Below are 3,045 nucleotides of genomic sequence, written 5' to 3'. Positions count from 1 at the left end.
CGCCGGGTGTCGAGCTTGGGATTAGGGTATTTTTGAAGAGGTTTGCATCCTCGCGGCTTCGACCAGTAAAGGCAGAAGCCCCCGTTCCCCATGACTGGGGTTACGGTTTGGCCGACGGTGGCCGAAGCCTGTCCATCGCCCACAACGCGGTGCGGAGCCACGCCGGCGAACCGGTACCTCCCATATCTGGAAGGCCTTCCCCTGTAGCCGAAGCCGGGACATGGCAACCCGCAGCCGGAAGACACCAAAGTGCCGCTGGCTCACCAGGCTCCCGAGAACCAACCCCTCATCCCCAGAATGGAACTCTTTGTCAGTGCAAAGGGCGTGGGGAGAAGGTCCCTCGCTCCCTCGCAAGGCAGAGCTGGGCGCAGTTCTCTTAGTCGCGGCGTCCCACACAGATTCCTCTGCACGCGATTTTAGGGACGCACGCTTAAGCCCCACCGCCACGACAAGGCGGAACTACATTCGGTGGGGAAGGGGCGCATACAGTAATATTTCTTACGGATTGTTCGATTGTAGAGTGTATGCTGTCTACCGACATTTCCGTGTGGCCAGGGAGAAGGTAATTCATTTGAATTGCTTGTAAATTGTTCGATTGCAACAAAGCATTATGTATTGTTGCAAGGACTATTTTATTTTTGTTTTGTCCAGGGCAAGAATCTGAATACAAGATCAAAGATGTAATGGTACCTCGAGAATCCACATTCTCTATGTATTTCTGTATAATAGTAGCAATTTCATTTGCACCCCTCTTTGCTTCAGATTCTCCCCAGATAAAACAAAAACCATTCCTTGTGATGCTTTCATAAAAACATAAATTATAAACAGCATACTTTTTAGAATAAAATAGTAACATGTTATTGCCATGAGGCGTATTGAGAACTTTCTGGAGGTCAAAAGATGTGCACAGAATGGAAGGATTTTCTTTACCTAACTGTCGATGACATTCTAACCGCTTCTTTGATGCCTTCTTTTCCTCTAAATGATCTTGAAATTCGGCACAATCCTCTGGCTTCTGTCCTTCAAAACGTAGGCATTTTATGCATTTATCCTTCTTAGGCACATGAAACCCAATGTTAAAATCAGTAGTGAATATTTGACGGAATACTTTTTCACTTACAACATCGACTCCTTTACTAATGAGGTCTTCTTTATAACAGCGGTATACATTTTTTATATTTTTAAATTCAACAGGCAGATATAGTTTTGTGCTATCCTTTCGGCAATAGTGCGATGGTATTGCAGGTAACCTTTTGATAAAAGATTTTACTGATTCTTTGATTGCGTTAGATGTTTTGTTGGGGGGAATGCATTTTCCTCTTCCATCTTCTTTCGCCATACCAAGTTCCTGTGTTGTTAATGTATAATAAATGTATCTTTGAGTGACATCAAGAGTATTCATGAGGAACTTTAAACAAACTTGTCGCCGACCCTCTCCATCATTTATGAAATAACAGAATGTGTTATTCCTGTAATTAGAGTCTTTGGATCTCTTCCTTTTTATGGATTGCTTAGAGGACATAGATATTATCCACTGCTTTTTTATTTCCGGAGATAATTCCCAAAAATGTTTAAATATGGCACTCCTTTTTTCTGAGGTTATTTCTTGACACTTGTAGGGACAGTTTTTTTCTAAGCAAGGATTCGGTTTCATATTTCTTCACGTCACTCTTCGATGCACTCTGGAGTTCGACTGAAGCGCCTGCGCGCGGCAGTCCGGTTGAAAGATCACGATTTTTAACGCCCGGGAGATGAAATAAATATGGTATCATGCGACATGAATGAAATGTATCATATTAAAATTTAATGATTGAAAGACCGACCCGTATTTTTATTTATACCGAAAAAATGTTTCATATTGCGTTACTTCATTTTATTGTCTGTATTAAGCGACATGCATTTAATAAAATAATAGGACCAAAATGTTTTAACGGCTAAGCAAAATATCTGAAACAAAAGAACTACTTGATTTAAGTAGCACCCTGCATGGAAAATAGATGCAGCTGAAAGAGCTTAAGCGTCACTCCATGTCGTAATTGGGTGACGGACAAATGGTTTAAGAGACATCACACCATGTAATGGTAGAAGTCAAAATGATTTAAGTTACTGCTTAATAAAAAATTGAAACAGGAAACACGCTTTAACTCTTATTGGATTATTTTTCTGCGAAAAGGTAACTGGTTTATGTCTCGTCTCTTAATATCATTGTATGGTTTAAGTACATTACTAAAAAAAAAATTCAAAATCAACGTTGGATAATACACTGCCACTTTGGAAACAACCCAAAAATAGTATTGTTTCAAACGCCAAAAAAGTGCTCTGATTTTAATAAATCCGGCATCATTCGACGGAGAAAAATTCGCTGATTCCGTATATGTATATAATTCGATATCACCCTAGATGTCGCTTAAACCAAATAGCCTTTCACCCCTCGATATAATACCCTGAAACAAGATTCACTGAAAGGGGAATCTTTTTACTGAAACCGTCTGCATTTTTGCTTTGAGAATTTTAGTGTGCTATATTCCGAGCAATATTGTACCAATTGAAAATGAACTTTATTTTGACTGACTCGGTGGTGATGTAGTTAGCGTCGCTGACTTTTGCGCTGAGGGTCGTGGGTTCGATTCCCACATCGGTGTAACATTCGTGTGATGAGCAGGTTTGCTTGCTCTGTGTCTGGGAGTTTATTATCTTTATATTAATTTATCTAAACGTAAATAAGTATGTATGCATGGACAACCGTGCGTGATTTATATGTGTTTTCCCAAACAATATTATTCCCGGTTTTTTTTATTGCTTAGATGGCCGGACAAGCTCACAGTCCACCTGGTGTTAAGCGGTTACTGGAGCCTATAGAGATCTACAACGTAAATGCGCCACCTACTTTGAGATAAAAGTTCTATGGTCTCAAGATAGTTACAACGGCTGCCCCACCCTTCAAACCGAAACGCATTACTGCTTCACGGCAGAAATAGGCAGGGTGGTGGCATTGACGTTTTAGGTGTATATGGCTTCGGTAAACACTTAACACCATGTGGGACG

At 40.8% G+C, this 3,045-nt stretch overlaps 1 protein-coding gene across 1 annotated transcript; it reads right to left on the bottom strand.

Moving 5' to 3' along the window:
- Positions 1-430: 430 nt before the first annotated feature.
- Positions 431-2,013, bottom strand: LOC149500711 (uncharacterized). Its single transcript, XM_089735740.1, has one exon. It carries the CDS (start codon positions 1,652-1,654, stop codon positions 431-433), a length of 1,224 nt encoding a protein of 407 aa, XP_089591866.1. The 5' UTR covers positions 1,655-2,013.
- Between the last annotated feature and the right edge of the window lie 1,032 nt (positions 2,014-3,045).

Source organism: Bombyx mandarina, chromosome 20 (assembly GCF_030267445.1).
Source record: "Bombyx mandarina strain Sakado chromosome 20, ASM3026744v2".
NCBI lineage: Eukaryota > Metazoa > Arthropoda > Insecta > Lepidoptera > Bombycidae > Bombyx > Bombyx mandarina.
The sequence above is the reverse complement of the archived record's forward strand: the minus strand, read 5'-3'. Positions and strand labels throughout refer to the sequence as shown.

What these genes read in the sequence shown, in the direction of transcription:
- LOC149500711 (XM_089735740.1), bottom strand. Translation starts at nt 1,654, where the DNA reads ATGAAACCGAATCCTTGCTTAGAAAAAAACTGTCCCTACAAGTGTCAA.